The 27,287-nt window shown below is 51.8% G+C and overlaps 8 protein-coding genes across 8 annotated transcripts; 5 read left to right on the top strand and 3 right to left on the bottom strand.

Moving 5' to 3' along the window:
- Nucleotides 1-2,026: 2,026 nt before the first annotated feature.
- BU24DRAFT_444620 (uncharacterized protein) lies at nt 2,027-4,757 on the top strand. Its single transcript, XM_033530646.1, has 2 exons — nt 2,027-2,131; nt 2,191-4,757. The coding sequence occupies exons 1-2, from the start codon at nt 2,095-2,097 to the stop codon at nt 4,629-4,631; spliced, it is 2,478 nt and encodes an 825-aa protein (XP_033378251.1). The 5' UTR covers nt 2,027-2,094; the 3' UTR covers nt 4,632-4,757.
- A 280-nt stretch (nt 4,758-5,037) lies between these two features.
- Nucleotides 5,038-10,412, bottom strand: BU24DRAFT_379108 (thiamine diphosphate-binding protein). The gene is made up of 4 exons (XM_033524683.1): nt 10,064-10,412; nt 9,771-9,910; nt 5,308-9,708; nt 5,038-5,254 (listed from the first exon to the last, which is right to left on the bottom strand). Exons 1-4 carry the CDS (start codon nt 10,092-10,094, stop codon nt 5,225-5,227), a joined length of 4,602 nt encoding a protein of 1,533 aa, XP_033378250.1. The 5' UTR covers nt 10,095-10,412; the 3' UTR covers nt 5,038-5,224.
- A 1,579-nt stretch (nt 10,413-11,991) lies between these two features.
- Nucleotides 11,992-13,613, top strand: BU24DRAFT_66904 (adenine nucleotide alpha hydrolases-like protein). Its single transcript, XM_033534517.1, has 3 exons — nt 11,992-12,487; nt 12,648-13,065; nt 13,131-13,613. Exons 1-3 carry the CDS (start codon nt 12,270-12,272, stop codon nt 13,365-13,367), a joined length of 873 nt encoding a protein of 290 aa, XP_033378249.1. The 5' UTR covers nt 11,992-12,269; the 3' UTR covers nt 13,368-13,613.
- A 77-nt stretch (nt 13,614-13,690) lies between these two features.
- On the bottom strand, nt 13,691-14,644 carry BU24DRAFT_66926 (uncharacterized protein). The gene is made up of 2 exons (XM_033534518.1): nt 14,344-14,644; nt 13,691-14,207 (listed from the first exon to the last, which is right to left on the bottom strand). The coding sequence occupies exons 1-2, from the start codon at nt 14,374-14,376 to the stop codon at nt 13,827-13,829; spliced, it is 414 nt and encodes a 137-aa protein (XP_033378248.1). The 5' UTR covers nt 14,377-14,644; the 3' UTR covers nt 13,691-13,826.
- Nucleotides 14,645-14,719: 75 nt separating this feature from the next.
- BU24DRAFT_455102 (ABC transporter-like protein) lies at nt 14,720-17,198 on the top strand. The gene is made up of 2 exons (XM_033531355.1): nt 14,720-15,706; nt 15,786-17,198. The coding sequence occupies exons 1-2, from the start codon at nt 14,956-14,958 to the stop codon at nt 17,117-17,119; spliced, it is 2,085 nt and encodes a 694-aa protein (XP_033378247.1). The 5' UTR covers nt 14,720-14,955; the 3' UTR covers nt 17,120-17,198.
- Nucleotides 17,199-18,539: 1,341 nt separating this feature from the next.
- On the top strand, nt 18,540-21,509 carry BU24DRAFT_427940 (glycerol-3-phosphate acyltransferas-like protein). The gene is made up of 5 exons (XM_033529355.1): nt 18,540-19,308; nt 19,368-19,842; nt 19,889-20,395; nt 20,451-20,610; nt 20,671-21,509. The coding sequence occupies exons 1-5, from the start codon at nt 18,738-18,740 to the stop codon at nt 21,430-21,432; spliced, it is 2,475 nt and encodes an 824-aa protein (XP_033378246.1). The 5' UTR covers nt 18,540-18,737; the 3' UTR covers nt 21,433-21,509.
- On the bottom strand, nt 21,500-23,206 carry BU24DRAFT_379099 (uncharacterized protein). The gene is made up of 2 exons (XM_033524682.1): nt 22,932-23,206; nt 21,500-22,874 (listed from the first exon to the last, which is right to left on the bottom strand). The coding sequence occupies exons 1-2, from the start codon at nt 22,945-22,947 to the stop codon at nt 21,649-21,651; spliced, it is 1,242 nt and encodes a 413-aa protein (XP_033378245.1). The 5' UTR covers nt 22,948-23,206; the 3' UTR covers nt 21,500-21,648.
- Nucleotides 23,207-23,348: 142 nt separating this feature from the next.
- On the top strand, nt 23,349-27,124 carry BU24DRAFT_427938 (uncharacterized protein). The gene is made up of 4 exons (XM_033529354.1): nt 23,349-23,643; nt 23,694-24,313; nt 24,365-26,697; nt 26,758-27,124. The coding sequence occupies exons 1-4, from the start codon at nt 23,549-23,551 to the stop codon at nt 27,055-27,057; spliced, it is 3,348 nt and encodes a 1,115-aa protein (XP_033378244.1). The 5' UTR covers nt 23,349-23,548; the 3' UTR covers nt 27,058-27,124.
- Nucleotides 27,125-27,287: the final 163 nt, after the last annotated feature.

Below are 27,287 nucleotides of genomic sequence, written 5' to 3'. Positions count from 1 at the left end.
CTCTTCTACAAGGTAGAAGCAGTAACACAATATGATAGGTAGTGCCTGCTATGGTTACGCAAGGTGATAATGCTGTGTTACATTATCAATCTTAATCAGCCAGTCAATGAGCAGCACGTAGATATCCCCCCCTCGTCAATCTCTTCGTATCGCGAAGCCAGTTGGAACTACTGATGCGAGTGATCTGACTTTGTAATCTCTTGTTCTGGGTTTTTTTCTCGTCGACATGCAGCCTGCGGGCTGTATTTGAAGATCTAGCATCGAATCAATGACTGCCACGGACCTCATCTGCACTTTACGATCATCAACTCCAGGAACGTATGAGATTTGACGGAAGGACAACTACTATTTCGTCTGAATGAGGCAGCAATATTCGCCCTGTTCTTGGTTTAATGTCTTCGAGGCGATATGAGCGGCAAGTCTCGGGCTTTGGCGGTGTCCCGAGACCTCTCGAGACGCGCGCCATGCTTGCTTAGCATTATCTCCTCCAGACTAGATCCGATGCAAACAGTTGGAGACCAAATCATACAGGTAGGCTAAAGCAGCGGCTAGAATGGTGTCAAGGTAATTACTTGCCGAGTTATACAGTGCAGTTATGGAAGGTGTGAGATAAGAGAATCAACTGATCCATTTGTGTACGTACGGTAGGAGCCACAAGACGCTCGAAATAGAGTTTAACAATATTGATTGTTTAGCTATTCATCTTCTAGGAAGTGACTTCTGATACATAAATTACCGCAGCGTTGATCCTGCTGTTGATCAATTTGCTACTGGTGCTGCAAACTTGTGAACGGATTCATGAGGTGCACAAGACTTGGCAGAGTCGTAGGTAAGGCTGGCAATAGTGGTGGTGGCTACCGCGTGGAATGGTGGCGGGGAAGTGGAAAGCAGGCACGAGGTTGGATGTACAAGCAGTGTGAGAGACGCAACGCTCTACTTTAATATCGTCCGTACCAAAAACTCACTTATACCTTCCCCGTCATCTGAGTAACCACCAACATCAAGTTCGCGCTTGCGTTATCAAACTCTGAGTGCGGTGCTCCTAGCAGTGATCCAGATTATTCATTAGATTCGAGTGGACGGCTGCTTCCTTATCTTTTGAACAACTTGAAGATTCCTACTTAAATACTTCTCTTTCTGCTATGACTGTGGAAGGTGCAAGGCCAGGTGGTCAGTTGAGCAGGAAAAGGAGTTTTCTATGACCAATGTTCGGGTGTGAAATATGAGCTGAATTGTTGATTTCGATAGCATGCAAATATCAGGCCAGGCAAAAATAGCTTCCATTCGACACATACTCATTAGAGAACCAACTGTTCAACGTGTTTCAACATCGGCAAGTGTGATGTTCAGATGGTGTGGGAATCGATCGTGGGCATTGCGCTTCGTTATCCAACCAGCTAGTCTCCTGCTTGAAGCCGAATTGTAAAAGATCTGACGGACTTTCTATAAATCTCCACTTGCCAAAAACCGGATAGAAACATATTTCAGATACAGTAAGTCGTATTCATAAGGAATCCGTTCTTGCATGGGTCAGTTAGTTCTCGGGTATTTTTATAGTGTCTTTGACTACCTAGGTAGTCAAATATGAGCATCGACAAAGTCCATAGATTATTATTAGCCTTGAAGAATCATTGATTCGCCACAGAGCAAACATCTTGCATCCGATCCAGATGAGAACGATCCAGAGTTTGTTGAGCGACTATGGTAAATATTGTGACAATGTGTCAGGAATAAACCCTAGTCAAGTTCTATAACGATATTTGTCTAGGAAGAGATTGATCATTCAAGACAGACGGTTTTATATATGCACCATTAAAGACATATATCAAAGGATCAAAGAACCCCTATAACAATGGAAATAGTTTCTCCGTATCTTTGAGCATTGTGCAAGAAGGACGTCCGCCATGTAGGGCTATAGGCACTACTATCACAATCAGCTTGCATCTGATTCGTGCTTGGCATCCTGCTCCCCGCCACTGTCCGCCCGCCGATGAACCAACCCCACACAAGCGACTCAAGTCGACAACTTGCGTGCTCGTCAAACTTTCAAAAAGTTTCCGCGACATCGTCAATTGCAGCATCGCGAACCTGACCATGTCCGCGCCAGAATTGCTCGAGCAGTTGCCAGAGGGTAAGACATCTTTGACATCGAATCTATCAACTTGATCATGAATTCTAATGGAATCGCAGAATTGATTTTCCTCTGGCACCAACACCGCATCGCCATCCTCCTCTCTGCACTGACGATTCTTGTGCTCGTCCGCCTCACGGTACACTTGCGCACCAAGCGCGAGAAGGTGTCCGCCTCGCCTGTTCCCGGATCACCTACAGAGAAGAAGGTCGTGGAGATCAAGCCCGAATGGCTTCCTGAGAACACAACACTGGACGTGTCCGCTTTGACTGTAGATGACCATGCGGAGGATTCGGTCGCCGCAGTTGCACCGCTGGTTAAGGCCAGAAAGGGCCCCAAGACTGTGAAAGGACGCAAGACTCCGAGCAAAAAACCTGTTCCGGAGGCTGTTTTCAACCATGCGACAGATAAGATACAACCTTTGATATTCTTCCAATCACTGTCCGGAACCACCGAGCGCCATGCATCAAGCTTCGAGAAGATATTCTCCACCTGGATCAGTGGCCAGGACTCCGCGGCGACGATTCTTCCACCCCAGGTGCACGACATCTCTTACATCGAATATGACGACTACTTCATCACTCCTCCAAAGTCCGCTGACAACACAAAATACTTCTACATCATCCTAATGCCGACGTACAATATCGACACCGTCCTTGATATCTTCCTAGAAAGCCTTCGCGAGACCCATAACGACTTCAGGATCGACACTGCGCCTCTGAGTGGACTCCTGGGTTACTCAGTGTTCGGATTCGGAGACAAGGAAGGTTGGCCCACTGAAGAGGAGGGATTCTGCAGCCAGGCGAAAGAGGTGGACAAGTGGATGGCACGCTTGACGGGCAGGAAACGAGCATATCCGCTAGGCATGGGTGATGTGAAGGACGACGTAGATATGCGATTGGAAGAGTGGCGGCTTGGTGTTCAGGAAGCATTGGGTGACATTGCGCAAGGCAAGGGCCTGGGCGAGGGAGTTCCTGGCAGTGGAGATGCCGCAGAGAGTGACGAAGAGGAAGATATCGACGTCGCAGAGGACAGCGATGTCGAGGTAGAGACACAAAAGCTGAAGCCAAAGAGCAAGAAATCCTCAAGAATCGACGATGTCGAAGACCTCGGATCCATGGTCAACAGCAGCAACAACAACAACACCTCCTCCCCATCTTCCTCCGAAACGCCCCTCGCCATCGACTTCACAACCTACAAGTCGAAATCGAAACCCGCCCCTGCACCGACGCCAAAGGAAATGGTACCCACGACATCACCCACCTACGCCGCCCTCACGAAGCAGGGCTACTCGATCATCGGTTCGCACTCTGGCGTCAAGATCTGCCGATGGACCAAATCCGCCCTTCGCGGCCGCGGCTCCTGCTACAAGTACTCCTTCTACGGCATCCAGTCGCACCTGTGCATGGAGGCGACCCCGTCCCTCTCCTGCAGCAACAAATGCGTCTTCTGCTGGCGCCACGGCACCAACCCCGTCGGCACAACCTGGCGCTGGATCACCGACGCACCCGACACAATCTTCGACGGCATCACGACCGCACACTACAAAAAGATCCGCATGATGAAAGGCGTACCCGGCGTGCGCGCGGAGCGCTTCGCCGAAGCGATGCGCATTCGACACTGCGCGCTCTCCCTCGTCGGCGAACCCATCTTCTACCCGCACATCAACGACCTCCTCACCATCATGCACTCGCACCGCATCTCCACCTTCCTCGTCTGCAACGCGCAGCACCCGGCGCAGCTCGCCTCCCTCGTGCCCGTCACCCAGCTCTACGTCTCCATCGACGCGTCGAACAAGGACTCGCTCCGCAAGATCGACCGCCCGCTGCACCGCGACTTCTGGGAGCGCTTCTGCGCGTGCCTCGACATCCTGCGCAACCGCCGCTTCGAGCAGCGCACCGTCTTCCGCCTCACCCTCGTGAAAGGGTTCAACATGGCCGAGGAGGTCCGGGGGTACGCCGACCTCGTCGAGCGCGCGCTGCCGTCCTTCGTGGAGGTCAAGGGCGTGACGTACTGCGGTACCAGCGCGGCGGGGTCTGCCGGCCTCACGATGCAGAACGTCCCGTTCTACGACGAGGTTGCCGACTTCGTGCGCGAGCTTGACGCCGAGTTGGCGCGTAGGGGTCTTGCGTACGGTATCGCGGCTGAGCATGCGCACTCCTGCTGCGTGTTGCTGGCTGACCGTACGCGGTTCATGCGTGACGGGAGGTGGCATACGCGCATCGGGTACGACAAGTTCTTCGATCTGTGCGAGGGGAAGACACAGGGTACGAGAGTGGAGAAGGACGAGGTCACGGGCGAGGAGAAGGTCGTCGGGTGGAGGCCGGAGGATTATATCGGCGACGAGACGCCTGAGTGGGCGCTTTGGGGTAATGGCGGCTTTGATCCTAGGGACGTCCGCGTGTGGAGGAAGGGCAAGGGCCCGAAGAAGGATGAGACTGCCCCTGCTACTGATGCTGATGCTGATGCTCATACTCCTCGTGCTATTGTGGAGATATGAGATCTATATATGATTTGACCCGATGTCGGGGATTTCCAACTCGGCCTGTCTGCTAAAAGCAACATTTGGATATGTACGGAGTATATCTAAATTTGAAATACTAAGCTGCGTATATACATGTATGCGAATATAAATCATCTAAACATTCCAATCAATGGTCTGACATATTTTACATAACGACCAAAAGGGAAAAAAAGGGAAACAGGGAGCGAAGAAGATAATCGCATCTATTGAAGGCACCTGAGTAATACGATTGGGCAGTTAATCGAAAGTAATATTATAGCATGGAAGGGCGGGAGATCATCTCGTGGAGACATCACATCTGCATGCGTGAGGAATCAGATCTAAATTAGTGACTTTGGGGACAGAGTAGGTGGACAAGACCAAGTAGATTTAACATTGATATGACATTTTCAACATTCAATTTTACTTCATTTATCTCTTTTGAACGCCAATGAGAGTCGTAACGTCTCACATGCAGAAACGAAAAACAAAAATTCCGTGTACCGACACAAAAGGCACAAGAGAGCCTCCAGTTACAACATATTTACAGCCATCTACTACTCGTAATACCCCCTATATCGAACAAAATTCTACTCTCCGTCTGATTCGTCTTCGGCAGTCTGGTTACAATGTTAGCTTTGATACCGGGCAATGTGGATTTGGATCAACTTACGTTATCGTGGAAGTTGGTGCCGTGAGTGGTCTCGGTGATGTAACCCTTGCGGATGACGAAGTCACCAAACCTCTCACCCTCGTTCCTCTCGACAGCATACTGCTTGATCATGGGCTTGAGGATGTCCAAGATCTCCTCCTCCTTGATAGAGCTCCTGTACAACTTGTTCAAACGGTTGCCGTGGTATCCGCCACCGAGATACATGTTGTATGCACCATAGGCCTTTCCGACAAAAGCCACTTCAGCCAACCAGGGACGAGCGCAACCGTTGGGGCAACCAGTCATACGCATAACAATTGAATCTTGTCGAAGACCGGCTTCCTCGATGGTAGACTCAAGCTTGGAGATGAGTACGGGAAGGTAACGCTCAGACTCTGCCATGGCGAGACCGCAAGTGGGGAAGGCAACGCAGGCGGAGCTGGAAAGTCTCAAAGCGGAGAAGTTTGTGTTATCGAGCTTCCACTTCTTCATCAATTCCTTCATCGCCGGAAGGTCCTCATCGGCAACGTTTGACAAGATCAGATGCTGGTTACCAGTCAACCTGAACTCGCCCTTGTGGACCTTGGCAACCTCGATGAGACCTGTCTTCATCGGGAACTCGGCGGTATCCTCGATACGACCGTTCTCAATGAAGAAAGTGAAGTGATTGAGGCCATTCTCATCCTTCTGCCAGCCAAAGGTGTCGACATTGCTATCAAACTTGAATGGCCTGGGTTCGGCGAATTTCTGGCCCCAGAGCTCCTCGACCTTGCCTCGGAAGACGTCGACACCCATGTCATCGATGGTGTACTTTAGACGAGCATGCTTCCTGTTCTTGCGGTCGCCGTGATCGCGCTGGACAAGCATGATCTTCTCGCAAGCGATGTGGGCCTCAGCAGCGGAAACGTAACCAAACATGCTACCAGTTCGGGGATAAGTCTTCTTGTTGTTGTGAGTGACACCCATACCACCACCAGCAAGAAGATTGAAGCCCTCCAGGGAGCCGTCAGCACCCTTGATGGCAATGAGACCGATATCGTGCGCGTAGACGTCGGTGTCGTTGTAAGGAGGAATGGCGATGGTTATCTTGAACTTTCGAGGAAGATAGGTGGGTCCATAGAGAGGCTCGTGGTCGACAATAGCGTCGCCTGCAACCTTCCTCTTCTGCTTCGTCTCATCGTCCTCAAGCCAAATCTCGTGATAAGCAGTGGTGGAGGGCAGCAAGTGGTCACTGATCTTCTGCGAAACTGCGTATACCTCGCGGTGGTATCGTGATTGCTGGGGCAGCGAGCTGCACATGACGTTACGGTTGACATCTCCGCAGGCGGCGATTGTGGTCATAAGTGACTTGTTGATAGCCTGCATGGCGGGCTTGAGCTTACCCTTCACGATGCCATGGAACTGGAAGGTTTGTCGAGTGGTGAGCTTCATGGTCTCGTTTCCGAGCGTGGAGCTGATCTCATCCATTTGGAGCCACTGCTTGGGCGTAGCGACACCACCTGGGAGGCGGCATCGAATCATGAAGGAGTAAGCGGGCTCGAGTCCTTGTGCCTTGCGCTCGTCACGCAAATCACGATCGTCCTGCATGTAGGTGCCGTGGAACTTGGTGAGCTGCTGGTCACTGGCAGAGATAGCGCCGGTGCTAGTGTCGTTGAGCCCTTGCTCAATGGTACCACGGAGGAAGTTGGACTGGATCTTCATGTCTTCGTTGGTCAATGGCGGGGGCTCGTCAGGAAGGCCTTCGACATTGTCGACACCAAGAGCTTGCCAGAGCTTGGGCTCCCACTCAGCATAACCGGTCTGGTATGCGTCGGGATCTTGGTCGTCTCCCAGACCGATGTCAACCAAGGGCTTGGCTCCGAGGGCAAGGAAGCGTGCGTGGATGTCTTTACCAGGCTTGTTGTAGTAGATCTTGTCTTCCTTGCGAGGCCAGTAATGGCTGTCACCCAAAGCGAAAGTGGAGAAATTGACAGTAGCAAGGTCGAGATCGGTAGAGTCCCTGACAGCATCCCAGAATTGCCTTCCGTTCTGGGGGAATTCTCCCTGACCGGCGGTACTAGGAATGAGAACAACATTCTGCTCGTTAGGGAGATCCTCGATAGGGAAATCGTCCATTGCCATGAGCATGGTCTTCAATCCTCTGGCCTTGCCACGGTTGGCCAGACGCTTAGCAAGGTTCTCAGCGTTACCATTGTCGGAAGCGAACAGGACAGTCAGGGGATCGCCAGCAAGGCCATCGAGCAGAGAGCTGTAGGCGTCCTTGGCCTTCCTCTTCTGCAATTGCCTGACCTCGGTGCCGTAGGACGAAGAAAGATTGGCGGAGAACTCGGGGTGCCTCTTCATGACTTGGGAGATGTAGTTGTCGCGGCTAAGGAAGTCCTCCAACTCCTTCTTGATGCGCTCGGAGTCAAGTTGGAAGTTGGGCTCACCCTTCTCTTCGCCTCGAGGATCCCATCTGTACAGGGGCCAGTAACCAAGGTCAACGGCCTTCTTGGTCTCTTGCAGGACAGTCAAAGGCGAGTCATTCTCCTTTTCATAAGGCAAATAGGCAAGCACGACTGAGGGACCGTCAAACTTGTCGGCCTCGATCATTGCCTCCAAAACTTGGGTGTACGAGCTGTAAACAGCAACGGATGCGACATAGGCATTGCCAAAGTTCATGGCGTAAAGACCAATGTCCTTCTTTCTCCTTGCTGCATCGGCGGCAGCGCGCTCGGAGTAGGGCTGAGAGTCGATGATGAGCATGTTAACGTTCTCACCAGAGGCAAGAACATGGTGAACACCAGAGTTGCCGAGATCATAGGCCCATGCATCGGAGCCGACCAACCAGGGTGACTCGCGGAAGAACAAGCCCTTGGAGGAGAGAAGTCGCTGAGCGGCCGGTGAGCCATCGGTGCTGAGTCGAGAGATGACCTCCGGAGCGATTGAATTGGCCTTGTCTCCGTTGCCTGCATCCAATGCCCACTTGGACAGCCACTCGAGGGGTGCCTTGGTGATGAAATCGTTGCTCTTGGAAGCAGTAGCGACCTCGTCGATGAAACGGCCACGGTGCTCCTTGCGAGCGACCAGGGAGCCAAAGCCGTACTCAGGACTAGAGGCGATATTGTTAGCAACACCGGCGTTCTGGGAACCCAACTGGTTGGCAATATGCAGTCTCTCGCCAAATACCTGGTTCAGAATCTTTGTGTACGCATTCTCCAAACCAGGCTGCTCAAGCTTTACCGTCTGACTGTCCGTTGTCGGGCCGTCGAGGCTGCCAATCTGCAAGTTCTGCACGGGGGACTCGCTGGTGAGGTTCTGGAAAACGCCCCTCAGAGCTTGGTGAACGGTCTGTTCGTTGATGTAACCCAATTGGTAGCCGACAATGGTGGGCGAGCTTCCACCTGCTGACTTCAATGACATAAGAATGTCCAGAAGGAGAGGACCCCATTTTGTGGTCTTCCGGCGGACTTGTTCGAGGACTGCGATCTTCTTGATGGATTTGGGGAGCAGAGGAGCCAACGATGCGCCCAGCCAAGGTCGGTACAACCTGACGGTGATGAGACCGATATCTGCATATAGCTCTGAGTCGCTGGCCTCGTCGATGGCGCCAGCGAAAAGGGCAGTGTCTGCGCCGAACAAGAAGAGGGCAGTCTCAGTGTTGTCACCACCCGTGTACTCGAAAGCATCATAGGAACGCCCGGTGGCTTCCTTGATGTCAGCCCAGATCTGAGCAGCGAAGCGGTAGATATCCTCCGACGAGACAGTCTTGGAGAGGAGAGACTCTACGGTAGTGGCAGAGGAGACGGATGCGCCGCTGGTGCTAGACTCTCGCTGTGACGAACCAGAGGTAGAGGAAGCTCTTGCGCTAGTCCGGCTAGATATAGGGAGAGACTTTCCATTCTCGGAAATTGGATTTGTGGGACCTGTAGTTGCTTCGTTGGAAGCGCTAGCTTGGCTGCGTGCCACCGAAAGGGTGGCGGTTCTGCCATCGTCTGCGTAGAGACCAGTCTCGCTCGCGGTCGAGCGCTGGTATGCAGCGGCGGCATCCAAGTCAATGACGCGCCTGACGAGGTCTTGGTCCTCAACGGGAATCTGCTTGCTCATGGCAACAGAGCCAGAGTCGAAGAAATGGATGACACCCTTGCCAGACTTGATTGCCAATGCATGGGCAGTCAATGCGATATCCTGCGTCTGCTGCAGAGTCTCGGACTGGAGGAATGTGAATCCAGACTGCCTGATGGAGGTGATGTCGGAGAAATCTGGGAATCCATTGGGGTGAACGGCAACATGGAGGACCACGGGGTATTGGGCGAGCTTGTAAAGATGGGGTATCGATTTAACGAGAATCGAGGAAGTAGATGTGACGGAGGTGAGCTTTCCTGCGCGAATGGGCTGGAAGACGGAGAGAAGCGGATCCGCATTCTCGCGAACGGTGAGGATCTATGGAAGAGAATTAGTTGAATGTTACAAAAGAAAGAGGAGTAGACCTGGGGTGCAATTACCTCTGGTTGCTGCTTGGAAACAACTCCTGAGGCCTTGCCCTGGCTGAGGGAGCGGAGAGCGGCCGAGAATTCGGAGTCGGAGGCAAGAGTGGGTTGGACGGATACCACTACATCGCTGGAGAGATATGCGATGCGGGCAACTGAGGATGGCGAGTTAGTGAATTGCTATTGTCATTGCAGGGCAGGGAAGGACGGAGGGGATAAATTGCTAGGCGCAATCTGGAGGAAGATTGTATTGAGGCAAATGGCACGCGATGTGCGGAGGAAGGAGCAATTGGGGGAGGGGAACTAACCGGCCTCTCCAGCATTTGAGATGGAAGCCATAGTTGCAGACTCGAGGGGTATGGAGAGCTGCAACAATGGAGCAGAGGGCTTTTGGGGAGAAGAAGAGCCCACGGCGGAAGTTGTGAGAGGGAGGGGAAGAGGAAGGAGAGAGGTGGTAGAAAGAGGATGGAGAGGAAGAAGAAGGAGAGGAGGAGGAGGAGGAGGAGGAGGAGGAGTAATCTAGATGGAAATAAAGAAAGATATATTACATAGGTTAGTAGTAGTGGAAGTAGTAGTAGTACTCCGTAGTTTAGAATAAGTAAAATGTATCGGCAAGAGGGAGACTTTTTTTCTTAAAGGTCATTCAGCCATACAGTAGATAGGTAGGTACAAGATACAAGCAAGAGATGCAGCTCCGATATGCTGCCGACGCTGGAATTTCATAGACCGAAAATCACATCATCGACTAGCGTGACATGGGGCGTGAAAATGCTGGGGCATCGGCCACTTCACCGTCCAGTCAAATCCCTCAGTTTAGTCAGGGCTACGACTCCTAGTAATCGAGTACAATTGTACCTTACAACAAGTACTATTTATTCCTCATCTCTATGTCAACAGGTTTCGGCGGTTACTCATTGATTTCACGCGCACGCAGATGCCGCTGAGAAAAGGTGGGCGCCTGATCCTATTATTCATGACATGTTCTGAGAATGGTGGAATAAGTAGATTGAGGTGGCACTCTCTTCTCTCTCTCTATGGCTTCAGATGATCGGCATGGTGGTGCTCGGCATAGGTAGTTGGCAAATCATTCCATGAATCTCTGCGAGATACCTTGGTCTTTCTGTACTATACTATACTTTATCTGATGGTATGTTTCTTTTCCGTCCTCTAGCCAACTAATGCTCTTTATGATTACATTACCTGCCAGCCCAGATGCGTCTCGCCTCGCCTTGTCTGCAGACCCTTTCCCCCCACCATGCCGCTTTCGTTTCTATACTTACCCAGTACCTTCGTCTCGAGGGCACAATACAGTACAGGGACTTGCCATACTCATACTCTTCACTCTTTGCTTGCCTGCTGTGTTCTGTACGAGGTAAAACAGGATAGGACCCTGACTTTGTGGGGCTGTCATTCTGTGGTGGTTCGTTGTCTAATAAAATACAGATTTGAGCACAGCATACTTTCGAGAATGATACCTGAAGCTCCTGATTGGCTGAGAAACAACGATGGTGAAGATGTGCAGATCATGTGATGCGGTTCACTTCATCTCCCTTTATTAATCTTTTGCTCGCTTCCTACTCGCACTTTGCTCGGCGAGGGTCCAGTCAGTCCAGTTCTACCTAGGTAGTCACCCAGTCACTGCCAGTTCAGTCAATGGCTCTCCTCGTGAGTCTCATCCATCCCGCGTGGGCAGTGGCAGGCACGGACACGAGCACGAGCACGAGCACGAGCACGAGCAAGAACTTGGGGTCCACGAGCTAGACCGGACTACCGAATGAACTACGGAGTACTGGCCTGCGAACAACGGAGGATAGGAAATTCTACCAGAAAGCATCTACTGTATGAGGACAACGTAGATTGTATGGACCATTCAATTGCTATACAACTAGATGTGTGTCCCTACGACATCTTGCTAAATACTGACAGAAGCTATACATGGATACATTCAACCATGTAATACCGTGTAGACATCAGCGAGTCCGTCCTCGACCAATCTAGCGGGGTCAGTGACTGTTTCGACCGAGGGCCGCATCCGCCGATATCGATAACCACACCAGACACCAGACACCCTCCCTCCTCCATCCGGCTATACGAGTTATCCCACCATACCTGTCACCTCCACTGCCTTGCCTTGCCTTGCCTTGCCTTGCCATTACTTACCTACACTCTTTTCATTATTTGATACTGCCATTACCTTATTGCATTCCTACCCACATTCTACTCATACATTACCCTCCACTCTCTACCTACTCTCCACCCACACCCTCCGCATTCGCAGCCTCCCATCTGCACTGTCACGCTGGTTTCCCGCCGTGACGGGTGCTTCGCTCCCGCTCCCTCCAGGGTGGAGACACTTCGAGAACCATCGTCCTGACTTGGCCCGCTGCTGTCGCTGTTGCTGCTGCTACGGTTTGCTGACCTATACCACCACCACCACCAACACCAGCCAGTCCTCCCCACCCCGCCATCGTCTCCATCCCATGTCGACGTTGTTCCTCCTATCATCACACCGCAATGACCGCTCCAGCTGCAGGCGACCTAGTCAACGCCATTGATCGTACCTCGCCCCTCGTTACCGATACCCCGCTACCGTTGTCCGAGCTATGCGCAAGCATCAATGACCGGGTGACGACCTTCCTAGAGCTACCGGACCCTTCGCCCAGGATAAAGGCTGTACAGGAGCAGACACGCATTGCGCTGGGAGTCATTTCCGATGCATTGGATCGATATAGGTAGGTACCATATATCCCATCAACATTGCTATGATACATCTTGTATCGCTTGTCACGTACCTATCCATCAAGGTGCTACTTCAACAAGCTCTTGACCAATAATGATACAAGTGGCGCGCACCACCTTTGGAAATCGCAACAACGACTGACAGTATCGTAGTCTCAAAGAAGTGTCATTAGCATACAATGGAGGCAAAGACTGCCTCGTTCTCCTCGTCCTCTACCATTGCGCCCTACACCGAAAAGGTCTCACCACCAAATCCACATCCACCGATACTCATGAGCCCATCCAGAGCGTATACATCCAGTCGGAGCACCCCTTCGAAGAGGTGGAGGAATTCGTCGCCCTGAGCGTCAAACAATACTCGCTGTCCTTACTGAAATACCCGCCGCCCATGAAAGCCGCCTTCGCGAACTACCTCCACGACCAACCGCAAGTCAAGGCCATCTTCGTTGGCACTCGCCGGACCGATCCCCACGGCGAGCACCTCAAACACTTCGATCCGACCGACCACGGCTGGCCGACGTTCGTGCGCATCCATCCCGTGATAGACTGGCATTACGTCGACATTTGGACCGTAAGTCCGGCCCCCAACAACTACCTCGCCCCCTCAATCTATACACATTACTTACAAAACCGCAGTTCATACGACACATCAACATCCCCTACTGCGTCCTCTACGACCGAGGCTACACCTCCCTCGGCGGCACGACGGACACGCATCCGAACCCCGCGCTCGCCCGCCAGATCTCCACCTCGGAAGTCCCGACGCTCGACTCCTCCAACGGCGGCGCGGTCAACGGCTCGCGACCCGTCAAATTCCGCCCTGCATACGAGCTCGTTGACGACTACGAGGAGCGCCTGGGGAGAGACAGGTAGACGGCCAGACACGCAGAAGTCCGGTCACGACGCGATTTACTGTACATTTAACGACGCAGATTTAGAGGATGGATTTTGGGGGGAGAGGCGATTTGTATATCTTGAGGCAGTACTAGCAGCAGCGGCAGCATCGAAGGGCGTTTGGATCAACATGTGGATAATTGCGAACATTCATACTCGTTCTTAGCACATACCATCATCGATAGACCACATCATCATCCTCATATTTTTTACCCAGCCCTACACAAACCAAGAAAAAGACAAGAAAAGATAGTAAAGAAAATAATATAAAGATTCATTCAAGATCATTAATCACCCATTCATTATGGGTCTTTTCCAGGAAAAACCCCTGACAAAAGATATCCTCACATGCAGCTACCGGTAGCCTCTTATAGCTCTCATCGCTCTCAAAAAAATCTCACTGGATATCAAAACACCCCCCTCAAACAAACGCAACCCTCACAGCTTCGTCCTCCCCCCGCCCTCCCCCTTCACCCCCAAAACCCTCTCCACGATATACCCACTCGCGACAGGACTATACCCGCTCCCCACGACGTCCGGCACCCTGAACGGCGGCTTCCGCAGCCGCTCTGTGAAGAACACCGGGTGCCGTTTCGCAGGGTCGTACGCTTGCGCCTGCGCTTGTCGCTGCTGCTGGTGTGATGTGTGGTGGTGGGCGTAGGGGGGCATTGCTTCGATTTGGTTGCGCGGTCTCGTGGTAGGGTTTTGCTGGGGAGGAGGGCTGTTTTGTTTGGGGGGTGTGGGGAGGGGGAGGGGGAGGTCGTGTGTGTTGCGGATTTGTTGGTGCGGGAGGGTGATGGGGCGGGAGGGGGGTTGGATCTGTGGGTTTGGTGTTAGAGGAGTGTGGAGGTGGAGGGTTTATACGTAGGTATGTAGGACTTACGGAGAAGGGATGGGGTGGGGAGGGAGATGGGAATGTGGATGTGGATGTGAATGAATGGGGGAGCTACGATACCTTTGGGCGCGAGGGTTGGAGCGCGGGGAGCATGCTTGATGGATAGCTGTTTGATTCTCTTTTCTCTCTGTTAGAAGAGAGGTTGGATGCGCAGAATGGTTGCGAAGGGGAGGTAGTCTAGTATTTCATGTAGGTATATGGGTATGAATATGCGGAGGGAAGCTTGATATAATGAACAACACATGCAATAATGCTCAAGTCAAAGTAACTACGAGTAGTCGTCTACCTATCATTTAATAAGAATAATAAGAGTGGAACCTCGGCTCAGACGGCCGACGTCATGTCTGGTTTCCCATCGCGGAGAGAGAGAGAGTGGAGAGGAGACCATGGCCTTGTGTCTGTGCGGCGACTCGAGAAACGCAAACGCACCAAAACGTGACTGCGGAGACGGCATTCTTTCCGCAAGACAATTTCATAGCGAGACCCCATTTTATCCAATTACATACGAGTGCCATTGGTAGTGACTCTTCTGCTGTCTCGCGTACGGTGAGCGAGACGAGCCATCTCCGCAGTTCGGACTGTCAAACCTAACTTCAGATATGTCCAATTCAACGTCACGTCATCCTTAAGAGATAGTTTTGGGCAATTGAGGGTTTTCCTATTCTTCTCGACATGCAGAGAGTAGTGGCCAGGCGGTCCTTCGCTGCGGCGAGATGTGCACGATTATACCCTTCACGTAGACTTTCCTCGACAACAACAGCGGCGCCTATAATAAGAATAACAAATGGCACCTTCTACCGCCAACACCCAGCCACATTATCGTCATCACCATCCAGCACTCCATTGAGTCAAACCCACGATACAGCGTCATCACAAACCAACCCACCCCTCTTCCCCGACCTCACCCTCTCCCTTCCATCCCACGCAACCCCCAATCAGCATTGGGCCATCCTGAGTCCCTCATCCACCATCCGCACCGCCTTCCTCCAAGTCCTCAGAGGCCAGTTGATCTGCATCCCGCCAACCTCCCGCTCCTTCCCGCACCTGCTCTCCGAGGAGATTACTTCAAAGAACCCGGACCTCCGGTTCCCCGAGCGGGCGATCGAGTATGTGGGCTTCGACGTCGAGCGCAAGGACTTCGGCGGCGCGTACCTAAGCGCGAGGTACGAGAGCCGCGTCGAGGAGACCGACTTCACGCTCGAGAGGTATCTCACGGGTATCGTGGGGTTGAACCCGGGCGAGGAGGTTATCAGGGAGAAGACGCCGGACCATGAGGTCATGCAAAGAGTGGTTAAGGATCTGGAGCTGGAGAGGTTCTTCGAGAAGCCTGTTAGTACGTTGAGTAATGGGCAGAGTAGGAGGGCGAGGATCGGGAAGGCGTTGTTGACGAGGCCGGAGGTGCTGTGCTTGGATGCGCCGTTTAGTGAGTTTTCTCCTTTTGATGTTGTGTTGCTTGGTGTGATATCTGTTTACCTGGGATTATGCTAATGTTGGGTTTGCAGTCGGTTTGGATCCTTTCGTGTCTCAGCATATCTCGAAGGTGCTGCATCGCCTTGCAGAGGCGAATTCCCCCAGGATAGTGCTTTCGCTGAGGCCGCAGGACGTGATTCCAGAGTGGATCACGCATATCGTCTACGCGGGAGAAGATGGCAAAGTCGATGCGCTCGGTCCCAAGGATGAAGTATTCAGGTACCTGCAAGAGCAGTATCAGACTGCTGAACGCTCTGTCCCAGCCAATGATGGAGACCTGGACCCTAAGTTAGTGGAGATCCGAGAAGTCGGACGACACCTTTCTGAACGGGGCGACTTCGAAGCAAATGGAATCGAGGAGGATGGGGAATCGTCAAATGGGACGGCGTTGAGCAGAGACGGATATGAGAAGTTCGATACTACACCCGCTACGATTGGCGAGCCCGTCGTCCAGATAGACGGCGCCCGCGTCAAGTATGGCAGCAACTCTGTCCTCGGAGACTGGCAACAAACCGTAGACGGATCGCCAAAGGACGGACTCTGGTGGAACGTCCATCGTGGACAACGATGGGGTGTCTTTGGAGCGAACGGATCCGGAAAGACCACGCTCCTCAGCTTGGTGACATCAGACCATCCACAGACCTATTCCGTGCCCATCAGGATCTTCCAGCGCTCACGCCTTCCCTCCCCCGGTGTACCCGGCATCACGATCTTCGACATCCAGTCCCGCATGGGCCATGCCTCCCCGGAAGTCCACGCCCTCTTCCCCAAACGCCTCACCATCAAAAGCACCCTCGAATCCGCATGGAGCGACACACCCATCACGAACCCCAAGCTCACCCCCGAAGCCTCAGCCCGCATAGAAGCCAGCCTCCGCTGGTTCGCCAGCGAACTCAACCCCAACCACGATGACTCCCACCCCTCGTCCTCCCTCGACTGGGCATCCAACTCCACGTTCGGCGAAGTCTCCTTCTCCGCGCAGCGCGTCCTCCTCTTCCTCCGCGCCACGATCCGGAACCCCGAAATCGTCATCCTTGACGAAGCCTTCAGCGGCATGGACGACCTCGTCCGCGACAAATGCCTCCTCTTCCTCAGCAAAGGCGAGTCCATGGCCCTGCACTACTCTCCAACTGGTCCCAAGCCGGTAAAGAGTGACGTCGAGAGCCCCGTCGTGCCCGGCTTGCAGGACCACCAGGCACTATTATGTGTTAGCCATAGTAGACAGGAAGTGCCTGGCTGCGTTAGGGAGTGGATATGTCTGCCTGAGCCGGGGAGTGGGGAACCTAGGTTTGGGAGGTTCGATGGGCCGGTCGAGTTGAGCTATAAGAGGTGGAATGAGATTTGGAACTGGCCGGAGCAGAAGTAGATTTGAATGATGGGCTGTTTAGAGCATCAAAAAGCATAACTAGATGACATATAGATACAATATCAACACTTGAAACCCCAAGCAAGAGAACAAACTTTCCAACCAATATCAACATCAACATCCAAAAACTTATACAATCATAATCCTCACAACACAAATCACATATCTACAACCATTCCAACCCCACAATAACACGACCCGCCGAAAGAGCCTCAACCAACCCACCATCGCCACCCCGTACCAAACAGCCACTCCACCCACACCAACGTACCCACCAGCCTCCCACCCCGAAATAAAATACACCCCAGTCCCTCTAATCCACAAACCAGACTATCCATCTTACATTACAGGCGCTCATTCCGTCCTAGGCGTCGGCATCCCCAGCGATGGCGCAATGCCGATATGACGAGCGCGTCGGCATGCGTATCGGCATTGCGATTTCGTCGGCGTGGGGACGGGTGCAGGGGGTATTGTTTAGTCTGGTATGGTAGAGGTCCGGATATGGTGTAATCCAATGATGTATTTCTCATTGTAAGTGAGGTATAGAATAGTAGGAGGTAGGTAGTGTTGTGAAGTGTGGAGTGGTTTAGAAGGATGGTATGGAAAGTGCGTTATATAAAGTATGGGGTGTGTAGTAAATTTCTATTACCTAGGGAGTTAGGACGAGGGTGAGGGGGGAGGTTAGTAAAGGTATGGAATGGATTAGGATGGGTTTTGTTTTGGAGTATGGGTTTCCTTTTCGGTGTTCTTGAGGTCAATTTGAGTGGCTTTTTGAATTGATGTTGGTATGGCAGTTGGTAGGAAAAGCAATTGGATCACGTGTAGTATTCTGGTAGATAAGGCGAAATATTGTACGTAAAGTGGAAGAGGAGATGAGGTTGAGGTAGGTTTTGATAGCATTTTACAAAGGGTATTCATATATCATATACAATGCATGATGTATGTTGATTGGCTAGTGAGGTTAAAGTTGTGAGTGTATAGATTTGGCGTATTGGAGCATTTCTCCTGCTTTATCTTTTCTCGAAAGTATTACGGGGTGCATTGATATTCGTGGATTGAAATTGGCCAGATAGTATACTTTTGGGGATGTCTGGAATCTGGATGATACGTACAGTTATGTTATTTCATGTTTGGCAGTACCACATGGATTTGGGACGGAGAAGAGATCAAGACGAAGAAGTAATGTAGAGATCTCCATACCGGTCAATGTTTTCAGTGTCGAACCTTCTAGGACCTCCAGATCTTGCCAATTGATACCATCTTCCTACTAATGATTATTTTCAAGATGGATTCGAGTTCAGGGGTACAAAAGGCTGATCGCGCCTCGCAATTGGCAACATCGGAGATCGGACGCCACCTCCCCGCAAAATGTGCCTCGGATCAGATAGATGCACATGCATCACCCCAAACAGGGGAGCTTCCCCAGTCGTCGGAGCACAATCCGGCGCATCAACGTCGAGCATACACACCTTGGCTATACAATGTGAGCGACTCAAACAACAGCCTTTGTATACCACCATCTATCCCACGGAATTGATCGAAAAATCCACCCATCTCATGGCTCACGACCTATCCTGACCCCCTCCCGACCACACACCACCCCGAGCGCAACTCCACCATGCCGTCCTCGAACGCGCCGCCCAAGCGCAACGCAGCGCGCCCGCAGCCATCGGAGCAAGCCCCAGACCTCAGCATAACCGCGGACGACGAAGTACACCTCCACGCCTCCGGATACAATGAATCCCCTGAGCGCAGCCTGGTCCACAGCATGGCGCGCTTTCGCTCGTCGCCGCTGGACTTCATCCGAGAGGTCTCGATGCACGTCTCTGGCACGGGATGGCGCTCCTATGACGACGTGGTTGGCCAGCCCGTGTTCTACTCCGGCTTCTCGGAGCAGATGAAGAACCGCGTGTTGAGCAACAAGATGCTGGTCGCGAAAGTTAGGGACCTTGCGGCGAAACGGGTGGAAGTGGAGGCGCAGGAAGGGTTGCTGGGCGGTGCGGCAAGAGATGGGAATCAGGTTGGCGAGAAGGATCGCAAGGCGAAGAGGAGAGTGCAGATTGAAGAGAGTCTCATGGAGGTCGCGGATACTTTGACCGACCAGATGATCTGCAAGATGGAGAGCAAGAGGTATCTGCGCGGCGCATACTATCTAGCCACACAACTTTTGACGCGGGCATACCATCAAGGTGAGTAGTGAATCGTGGGACCAGATATTGTGGCCCCGACAGCTTACAGAAGGGTATAGGCGTGCACGTATCGAGTGAGGAGGTCTTGCGACTCCGTTCTGTCGCCGAGCAAGCGGCGAGGAAGAACCAATCTATCATATTCTTGCCCTGTCATAGGTCTCATGTAGACTACGTGTCACTACAAATCATATGCTACAGACTCGGACTGGCTCTGCCGACAGTGGTGGCAGGTGACAACCTCAACTTCCCTGTGGTCGGATCATTCCTACAGCATTGTGGTGCAATGTGGATTCGGAGGAGCTTTGGAGATGATCAGTTGTACACTACGCTTGTGCAAGCCTATATTGACACGCTGCTCCAACAAGGTTACAATCTAGAATGCTTCATAGAGGGAGGCCGAAGCAGAACTGGGAAGCTTCTGCCCCCGAAGTTCGGTATTCTTTCTTACATGCTAGATAGCGTAGCATCGGGGAGAGTTGATGATGCTATCATATGCCCTGTGTCAACCCAGTATGACAAGGTCATTGAAGTCGAGCATGTCTCCCACCTCGAAATCCTCACAACTGCTAACAGAATATAGCTCGTACATTAGCGAACTTTTGGGCCAGCCGAAGCCGAAAGAGAATCTCATGGACTTCCTATCTGCCTCTTCCGTACTTTCTTTGAAGCTTGGTAGAGTCGACGTTCGGTTCCACGAGCCATGGAGTCTCCGTTCCTTCATCACCGACCAACGTGATCGCTTCAACCAGCTTCCACAGAAGCTTGACCTCAAGGATGAGCGGCTGAGGATCCTCCGGACCATGGGATACAAGGTTCTTTCGGAGATCAATGACGTTTCAGTGGTCATGCCTACAGCGCTTGTCGGAACGATTTTGCTAACGCTCAGAGGAAGAGGAGTTGGAAAGACTGAGCTAGTTCGGAGGGTGGAATGGCTCAGTGAAAGGGTGAGGGCTCAAGGTGGTCGCGTAGCCCATTTCGCTGGATTGCCGACAAGCGTCGTCGTAGAGCGTGCACTCGAAGTCTTGGGTTCAGAGCTCGTAGGACTTGTGCCTGGTTTACCAGAGGATACATACTACGCCGTGGATAGGTATGTTGCTTTGAGCCCGGATCAACAAGGCAAGGTCTTTGCTAACATTGTACAGATTCCAGCTATCGTTCTATCGGAACATGACCATTCACTTGTTCATCCTACAAGCTCTGGTTTCAGCCGCCATGTACACCAAAGTCAAACTTGGCGGCGGACCTGAGGTTCAGAGGATATCATACGACGATCTGCGCGATCAGACACATTTCCTTTCTCAGGTATGAAGCCCCAGAATACCCATCCAGATCCTTTACGTCCTCGTACTGACAAAGCCCCAGCTCTTCCGCGGCGAATTCATCTTCCCAACCGAAGGCCTCGACACGAACCTGTCCCGCACCATCGCCATCCTCGAAAACGACAACGTGATCAAAGTGAGCCGCGACAAAGACCAAGTAACCTTCGTCGAGCTCAGCGACGCCGAGCGAGAAAGCGGCCGCGAGAACTTCGACTTCTACTGCTTCCTCATCTGGCCGTTCATCGAATCCGCATGGCTAGGCGCTGTCTCTCTACTAATGCTCACGCCCCCACTGGGATCCGGAGACAAGGAGAAGTGGTTGGAAATGAAGAAGGTGCAAGATAAGGCGCAACTATTCGGCAAGACGCTATACCACCAAGGTGACTTGAGCTACTTCGAAGCCGTGAACAAGGAGACGTTGAAGAACGCATACACTCGATTCGAAGAGGACGGCGTTGTGCTCGTCACGAAGCCCGTCTCGAAAGATGCGAAGGCTCCGCCTACGATCAAATTGGCGGATGAATGGATCCCCGAGCGTAGTTCGAGGACGGCTGGGATCATAGGGTCTGGTCCTCTCTGGGCGTTCGCTGAGAAAATCAGTCTTAGTCGGAGGGAGGGCAAGAATCGGAGAGATGGAGCTACGGTGATTCATAGGGTGCTGCACTTGGCGGATGTTGTTGGTGCACCGCTTTGGGAGGATGCTGTTGCGGATATGGGCGGTGGGGAGGAGGAGACCGCAGTGCAGGTGGCAAAGGCGAAGGGGAGGCGTCGTCGCACGAATCTTGCGGGGCAGGCCCGATTGTAGGTCGTTGTCGGACTAACTGATACACGTAAATACATACCGTCGTGCCAGAATGTAACGAATATAAAGAATCCTGATATCTAGTATTCATGAAGGGTATCTACCAAACCTAAACTCCGGGGTATGCAAACACCACCTACTAACTTTTCTACCTACTTTGCCCTATTTACATATCATCGTTTCTAAGATTTTTGCAGTTCGAAATGGGATTTCTGGGGCTTAGAATGGACCCACGATTGGGTGTTCCAGATCACCATGGCTAGGCACATGTTTCTTCTTCTTGTTCGATTCATCCTCCTCCTCTTCGGGACCGAAATCTTGCTCGTCTTCTTCCAAAGTGTGTTGCCGGGTACCTTTGACGGCGCTGAGGGATTCCACGTACTGTTCGTTGGTCATGGGCGAGACCAGCTTCACGGCGTTTTCGGTGTCGTGCAAAAACATTCGCTCGCTGAAAGCGTGCCATGCCTCTGGCGAGTCTTGGTCGTTGTATTGGAGACGCTCCCATGGTTCGGCAGTCGCCCTCTTCATAAACTGAGTGAAAGACTCCTCCTCATCAAGAATGGGTCCGCCAGTTAGGGGTTGTTCGACAACAGCCTTGGGCTCTTGAGCTTGCGCAGTGGTCCCGCCTGCTTGCTTGCGCTTATCGACGATGTCTAGGTGGTCGATCGCATCAAAGTGATGGTATTCGGTTGAGAGCCGGACGAAGCCCGTGATCTTGTGTAGGTGGCACTCGTCGCCGCGGAAAACACCACACATGTAGACGGGCTTTCCAGCCTCTTGAGTTTGAGCGCGACCGCCGTAGGTGATGTAGTTAAGGACATGGCCCTTGTCGTTGGCGTCCTCGAAATCGTTAACGTACTTATCCATGTCTGCGTCATCAACGATTGTAGCGCCAGCGCTGGCAGCACCATCCTCCCCTTCTTCGTCTTCGTCCTCCTCGTCCTCGGCGGCGGCGGCTCCACGACGTTTAGGTCGAGGCATAACGCGCCCAAATCCAACAGCCATTCCATAACCTTGCTGCCCTAACGCCTTTGTCTTCCTCAAAGCCTCGCCAAATCTGACCGCCTTCACACGATCAAATTTATGATGGATGTCCAGGGCAACATCAACCTCGAAGAACCCAGTAGTTGGTTTGACGCGCATCTCGATAACCTTGGCGCCATATTTTTCACCGACAGGCTGATCCGCAGGGCGGTCGATATATTGAAGAACATACGTTGGGTACTTCGGCTGGACCAAGAACATCTTGTACTCGGCCACGATAGGGTCGTCCTGGTAAGGGTCCTCCGTGTCGCTATTGTCGTCATCTTTTATCTCCTTCTCATGGGCCTCATCATTATGACCAACAATGCTGTCTACATCAATAGTTTGGCTAGTGGAAGCACTGGCGGTCTGTTCGTGGACATCGGGCAGGAGATCTTCACCGCCGGTGCGGTTGGGATGGGCTATTTTGGATGGTGTTAGCTGAAGGAAAGCATGTATTTGCACAGTTGTGTCCTTACTTGAAGATTCAGCCATGTAGAGAATTAGACAATTTTAAGTAATAAGTAGTGCGAATGTGAGTTCTCTTTGCTCCAAAGATGGTGAGGAACAGTTTTGTTCAAGAAATGGGAGAAAAGGTTTTCGACGAATTTGCACAGATAATGACAGTCAGAGAGAACATCCGATAGGTCTCAAATGTATCCTAACACGCTTGACTTTGTGGAACTAGAAATTGAAATGAAGAATCGGATGTCCTGGAAGAATGCGAGACTATCTTTAATAAGAAGTTGGCCGGATATGAAGTTAACAAAAATTATTCGAGCTACCCCGCGGTCGCGTTGACGTCGAAGATCTAGCGCCTTGGCGTAACGCGAAACTCACGTGAAGCGGCTAGCAAGCCATTGCTCGCCGGCGGAGGTCTTGACGTATGCATGCCAGACGGGTGCTTTCATGAATTGGTTATTAAACGAGCCTGGCAATAGACTTTGAGTTGTTTTCTGTCAAGTTTTGGACAAGCTTTCTTTCCAGAGGTTGAACACCTTCCTTGAAACTCCGCTTAACACCGAAAGCACGCCAACTTGCGGAGCTCTCGTACCTCCTCCGAGCTTCGTTCAACCACCAAGTTCACGACAGCATCATGGCTTATATAGCACCGATCCATCGACCTAGCAGCGTCAGAAATGCTCTCAAATTAAATTTCCTAGCACCAGATGAGGACTGTCTTGTGGTTGCGTAAGTTAGCTAGGGTGCTATTATTTCAAGCGGATACTGACATTACCAAGCAAGGCCAACCGGCTCGAATTCTATACCCACAGTCCCGATGGACTGGCTCTTCAGCACTCTAAGTCTATATATGGCAGAGTGACTATGCTTCAGAAGCTTCGACCGGCGCTATCCCCTACCGATCACCTCTTCGTCGGTACCGACCGATTTATGTACTTTACCCTTTCCTGGAATGCAGATAAGAAGCAACTTCAGACGGAAAAGACCTTTGGAAGCGTAGCTGATAATGCGGCTCGAGAATCACAGACTGGAGAGAGGTGCCATGTCGATCCTTCGGGGCGATTCTTGACGCTAGAAGTTTACGAGGGCATTATCACCGTTATTCCATTAGTCCAGCGGGGTAAAAAGAGGAAACAGGAATCAGAACATGTGGGGGAGCCCGTTCCCTCTAGAGTGTCTGAGATGTTTGTGCGGTCATCCGGATTTGTGCGGCCGAGAAGTCAAGATGATAAGCCGAAGCTGGCATTGTTATACGAGGACACCCATTCTCGCGTTCAATTGAAGCTTCGAGAGCTCTCATTTGCGGGGCCCGACTCTATCGAGCTGGATGAAGGCGAAAACTACAAAGGGGAACTGGAACTTGGTGCTAGTCATGTAATACCCATTGACGCTCCTGCTTGTAAGTTACGCCAGTCCCCAGCTAGCTTGACAGCTCATTGATATCATACAGCTGGCCTGATCATCCTTGGTGAAACATCGATCAGTTACTACAATGACACGACAGGCGAAATGATAACAGAGCCTCTAGAGGATGCCACAATTTTCGTAGCCTGGGAACGCATTGATAGCCAACGTTTCCTCTTCGCAGACGACTATGGGCGTTTATATCTTTTCATGGTGCTATTGGATAGCCGCGATCAAGTTCAGTCGTGGAAGCTGGATGCAATTGGTCAAACATCAAGAGCATCGGTTTTGATCTACCTTGACGCAGGGCTAGTCTTCGTCGGTTCCCACCAAGGCGATTCCCAAGTGCTGAGAATCGGCGACAAGTCGGTAGATGTTGTACAAACCATTTCAAACATCGCACCAATTCTCGACTTTGCTATAATGGACATGGGTAATCGATCTGGAGAGGGCCAGGCCAATGAGTATTCATCTGGGCAGGCTCGAATAGTCACAGGAAGTGGAGCATACCAAGACGGTAGCCTCAGAAGTGTTCGCAGCGGCGTAGGTCTTGAGGACCTCGGGGTGCTTGGAGAGATGGATCACATCACAAATCTGTTCAATCTGAGGTCAAGCTCATTGTCCAGCCATGACGACGTTCTGTTGGTCACATTCGTGACAGAAACACGCGTTTTCCGGTTCGATGGACAGGGGGATGTTGAAGAGATAGACGAATTCGCTGGGCTACAGTTGATGGAAACCACACTTGCTGCAGCAAATGTCTCCCAAGGTCGCATTGTACAGGTTACAGGCTCCCGCGTCCAAATAACCGACTTGGACGGTGGCATGGTCGTAGCGGAGTGGCCTGCCCCGAACGGCCAAAGTATCACCGCCGCCGCTTCGAACGATACCCATGTGCTCATCTCTTTGGGCGGTGTTACGGTGGTAGTCCTTGACATTGAGGGGGGCTTAACTGTGATCAAAGAAAAAGCTTTCGGTGCTGATAGCCAGGTAGCATGCGTAGCTTTGGCTCCCGGCTCAAGCGCCGTGTGCTTCTTGGGGTTCTGGCACAATTCGAGATTATCAGTTGCCGCGATAGATACTCTAGAATCGGTCAAAGATATTCATATCTCTGAAGATTCGGTTCCCCGATCAATTCTTCTTGCTCAGATCTTTGATCTACAATCCCCGACGTTGTTTGTCGCAATGGCCGATGGAAATGTCGTTACATACTCCTTCAATCCTAAGAACAATCAGCTCTCTGGACGCAAAAGCATCATTCTGGGAACACAACAGGCGAATTTCCGGGCACTACCGCGTGGCGATGGCTTGTTTAATGTTTTCGCTACATGTGAGCATCCCTCACTCATATACGGCTCAGAGGGACGCTTGGTGTACTCTGCCGTAACCGCTGAGAAGGCAACGACCGTCTGTCCATTTGATTCGGAAGCCTATCCCGGCTCTGTCGCCATAGCTACGACTAGCGATCTGCGTATTGCTCTCGTTGACACCGAAAGAACCACCCACGTACAGACACTCAAAGTCGACGAGACTGTCCGAAGAATTGCATACTCCGGCACATCGAAAGCTTTTGGTCTCGGGACAATCAAGAGAGTTCTCAAGGGCGGCGAAGAGATCTTGATTAGCCACTTCAAACTTGTTGACGAGATTCAATTCAAGGAGCTGGACACATTCATGCTCAAAGAACAGGAGCTTGTCGAGAGTGTCATGCGTTGCGAGTTACCAGATGGATCTGGATCGACAAGTGAGCGTTTCGTCGTCGGAACCGCGTATTTGGATGATCAAAGTGCCGTTGCAGAACGCGGGCGAATCCTTATCCTCGAAGTCACTGAAGATCGCGTGCTCAAACTGGTCACCGAGCTCGCGGTCAAAGGGGGCTGCAGATGCCTGGCTATGTGTGAAGGCAAGATCGTTGCAGCACTCATCAAGACGGTCGTTATCTATGATGTCGAGTATCGTAGTGAAGGCCGACCAGAGCTCGTAAAAGCTGCATCCTTCCGCTGTTCTACTGCCCCTATCGACCTCATCGTCAATGGTACTTTAATCACAATCGCCGATCTCATGAAATCTATCGTGGTAGTCCAATACGAACGCGGTGAAAGTGGACTCTCCGATCGCATCACAGAAGTCGCTAGGCACTTCCAAACCACATGGGCCACTGCCGTCGCTGAAGTGGATGATGATACCTATCTCGAAAGCGATGCTGAAGGCAACCTTCTCGTACTCAGCAGAGATCCCAATGCAGAAATTGATGACCACAGGCGGCGACTGATGAGGACATCTGAGATGCTGCTCGGTGAAATGGTGAACAGGATACGGAGAATCGACGTAGTAGCTCCGCCAGGTGCTGTCGTCGTTCCGAGAGCTTTCATGGCGACTGTAAGTTAAGATCGACGTTTCTACCCTGCTCTCGCTTGCACTGCTAACGCACCTATCTAGGTTGAGGGTTCTTTATACTTGTTTGGCCTCATTTCACCTTCCTACCAGAACCTTCTCATGCAACTGCAAGCACGGCTTGCGGAACTTGTACAGGGTCCGGGCCAAGTCGAATTCATGAAATATCGCGCATACAAGAACCAAGTCAGAGAGGCAGAGGAGCCGGAGCGTTTTGTCGATGGAGAGCTAATTGAAAGATTCCTGGACGAGAGCGAGGAAGTGCAGAAGCAAGCCATAGACGGCTTGGGGGTTGATCTGGAGGAGGTGAGGGGTATAGTGGAAGGCTTACGGAGATTACACTGAGGTGAAAACGGCCGGATCTGTTTGATAGGCATATCACGAGTGCATAGTGAATAGAATTTTACAAGACCTTTCCATTTTTTCTCGGTTTTCTCGGTTTTCGCGATTTTATCTTCCACAACTTATCAAAACACACCAGAAACCTTGCCATCCTCACTCGATTGTCGTCCCCCACCCCCAATCATCAACTTCCAACTTGCAAACTCCACCAAGCCCCCCGTATCCCCCCATTC

Source organism: Aaosphaeria arxii (assembly GCF_010015735.1).
Source record: "Aaosphaeria arxii CBS 175.79 unplaced genomic scaffold BU24scaffold_12, whole genome shotgun sequence".
Lineage (NCBI taxonomy): Eukaryota > Fungi > Ascomycota > Dothideomycetes > Pleosporales > Aaosphaeria > Aaosphaeria arxii.
Note: the sequence above shows the minus strand (reverse complement) of the source record. Positions and strands in the feature narration are given on the sequence as shown.

Excerpts from the sequence above, each read along its gene's own strand:
- BU24DRAFT_66904 (XM_033534517.1), top strand. The coding sequence starts at position 12,270 with ATGACCGCTCCAGCTGCAGGCGACCTAGTCAACGCCATTGATCGTACC. Across the intron at positions 12,488-12,647 it reads GATGCATTGGATCGATATAG|TCTCAAAGAAGTGTCATTAG; the intron begins GTAGGTACCATA and ends ACAGTATCGTAG. Across the intron at positions 13,066-13,130 it reads ATTACGTCGACATTTGGACC|TTCATACGACACATCAACAT; the intron begins GTAAGTCCGGCC and ends ACAAAACCGCAG.
- BU24DRAFT_379108 (XM_033524683.1), bottom strand. The coding sequence starts at position 10,094 with ATGGCTTCCATCTCAAATGCTGGAGAGGCCG. Across the intron at positions 9,709-9,770 it reads TTTCCAAGCAGCAACCAGAG|ATCCTCACCGTTCGCGAGAA; the intron begins GTAATTGCACCC and ends TCTCTTCCATAG. Across the intron at positions 5,255-5,307 it reads GCACCAACTTCCACGATAAC|ACTGCCGAAGACGAATCAGA; the intron begins GTAAGTTGATCC and ends CATTGTAACCAG.
- BU24DRAFT_66926 (XM_033534518.1), bottom strand. The coding sequence starts at position 14,376 with ATGCTCCCCGCGCTCCAACCCTCGCGCCCAAAG. Across the intron at positions 14,208-14,343 it reads TCCAACCCTCGCGCCCAAAG|ATCCAACCCCCCTCCCGCCC; the intron begins GTATCGTAGCTC and ends CCAAACCCACAG.
- BU24DRAFT_427940 (XM_033529355.1), top strand. The coding sequence starts at position 18,738 with ATGCCGTCCTCGAACGCGCCGCCCAAGCGCAACGCAGCGCGCCCGCAG. Across the intron at positions 19,309-19,367 it reads GACGCGGGCATACCATCAAG|GCGTGCACGTATCGAGTGAG; the intron begins GTGAGTAGTGAA and ends AGAAGGGTATAG. Across the intron at positions 19,843-19,888 it reads GACAAGGTCATTGAAGTCGA|CTCGTACATTAGCGAACTTT; the intron begins GCATGTCTCCCA and ends AACAGAATATAG.
- BU24DRAFT_455102 (XM_033531355.1), top strand. The coding sequence starts at position 14,956 with ATGCAGAGAGTAGTGGCCAGGCGGTCCTTCGCTGCGGCGAGATGTGCA. Across the intron at positions 15,707-15,785 it reads GTGCTTGGATGCGCCGTTTA|TCGGTTTGGATCCTTTCGTG; the intron begins GTGAGTTTTCTC and ends TTGGGTTTGCAG.
- BU24DRAFT_444620 (XM_033530646.1), top strand. The coding sequence starts at position 2,095 with ATGTCCGCGCCAGAATTGCTCGAGCAGTTGCCAGAGG. Across the intron at positions 2,132-2,190 it reads GCTCGAGCAGTTGCCAGAGG|AATTGATTTTCCTCTGGCAC; the intron begins GTAAGACATCTT and ends ATGGAATCGCAG.
- BU24DRAFT_427938 (XM_033529354.1), top strand. The coding sequence starts at position 23,549 with ATGGCTTATATAGCACCGATCCATCGACCTAGCAGCGTCAGAAATGCT. Across the intron at positions 23,644-23,693 it reads GAGGACTGTCTTGTGGTTGC|CAAGGCCAACCGGCTCGAAT; the intron begins GTAAGTTAGCTA and ends GACATTACCAAG. Across the intron at positions 24,314-24,364 it reads ACCCATTGACGCTCCTGCTT|CTGGCCTGATCATCCTTGGT; the intron begins GTAAGTTACGCC and ends GATATCATACAG.